The 684-nt window shown below is 32.3% G+C and overlaps 1 protein-coding gene across 1 annotated transcript in view; it reads left to right on the top strand.

Moving 5' to 3' along the window:
• NAA35 (N(alpha)-acetyltransferase 35, NatC auxiliary subunit) overlaps positions 1 to 684 on the top strand; it is a 105112-nt gene that overhangs the window by 28992 nt on the left and 75436 nt on the right. Inside the window, exon 3 of the mRNA XM_011968514.1 lies at positions 387 to 420. Within this exon, the coding sequence (XP_011823904.1) occupies positions 387 to 420 (34 nt within the window). The remainder of the gene's footprint in view (positions 1 to 386; positions 421 to 684) is intronic.

Here is a 684-nt window from a genome sequence, read left to right as displayed (position 1 = left end):
TGACGGGATTAAGAGACTAAAGACAAGACAGGCATAGGAAATCACAAGAGTATTGTTGGGAAAGTGGTAAATATCCATGAAATCTTCACAGTTTATGTTCAGAGATTGCAGTAAAGACAGGCATAAGAAATTATAAAAGTATTAATTTGGGGAACTTAATGAATGTGCATGAAATCTTCACAATTTATGTTCTTCTGCCATGGCTTCAGCTGGTCCCTCCATTCAGGGTCCCTGACTTCCCGCAGCATAGAATGCATTATATTAGTAATGGAGTAGAAGTAAGTATTTCTTAGAAAATGAATTTTAAAGTAATACAAGCACATTTTTTCAGGTGCTAATGTCTTTTTTTTCTTAGAATTAAAAGGATTTTTCTTTTTTTTTTTTAGAATTAAAGTTGGGAGAACTACTTCATGATAAGCTGTAAGTATTCTTTGAAAATGGTGTAGTGTAATATTTCAGTCTTTTTTTTTCTCATGTGGAGTAATATTCCCTGAAGTTTGAGTAAATTTACATTTCAAAATTATGAAAATAAAACTAATTATAAATATATTTTTAACTGTGATGAGCTATTTTGGGGCAGCTGACCCTAGTTGTGATGTGAAATGGTTATACCTAGGGAAACTGTAACTTATGGTCCTTTCCTGGAGAGCAGATGTAATGAATGTGGAATTTCTTGAAGAAAAG

This window comes from Mandrillus leucophaeus, unplaced genomic scaffold (genome assembly GCF_000951045.1).
Source record: "Mandrillus leucophaeus isolate KB7577 unplaced genomic scaffold, Mleu.le_1.0 Scaffold847, whole genome shotgun sequence".
NCBI classification, from domain to species: Eukaryota; Metazoa; Chordata; class Mammalia; order Primates; family Cercopithecidae; genus Mandrillus; species Mandrillus leucophaeus.
The sequence above is the reverse complement of the archived record's forward strand: the minus strand, read 5'-3'. Positions and strand labels throughout refer to the sequence as shown.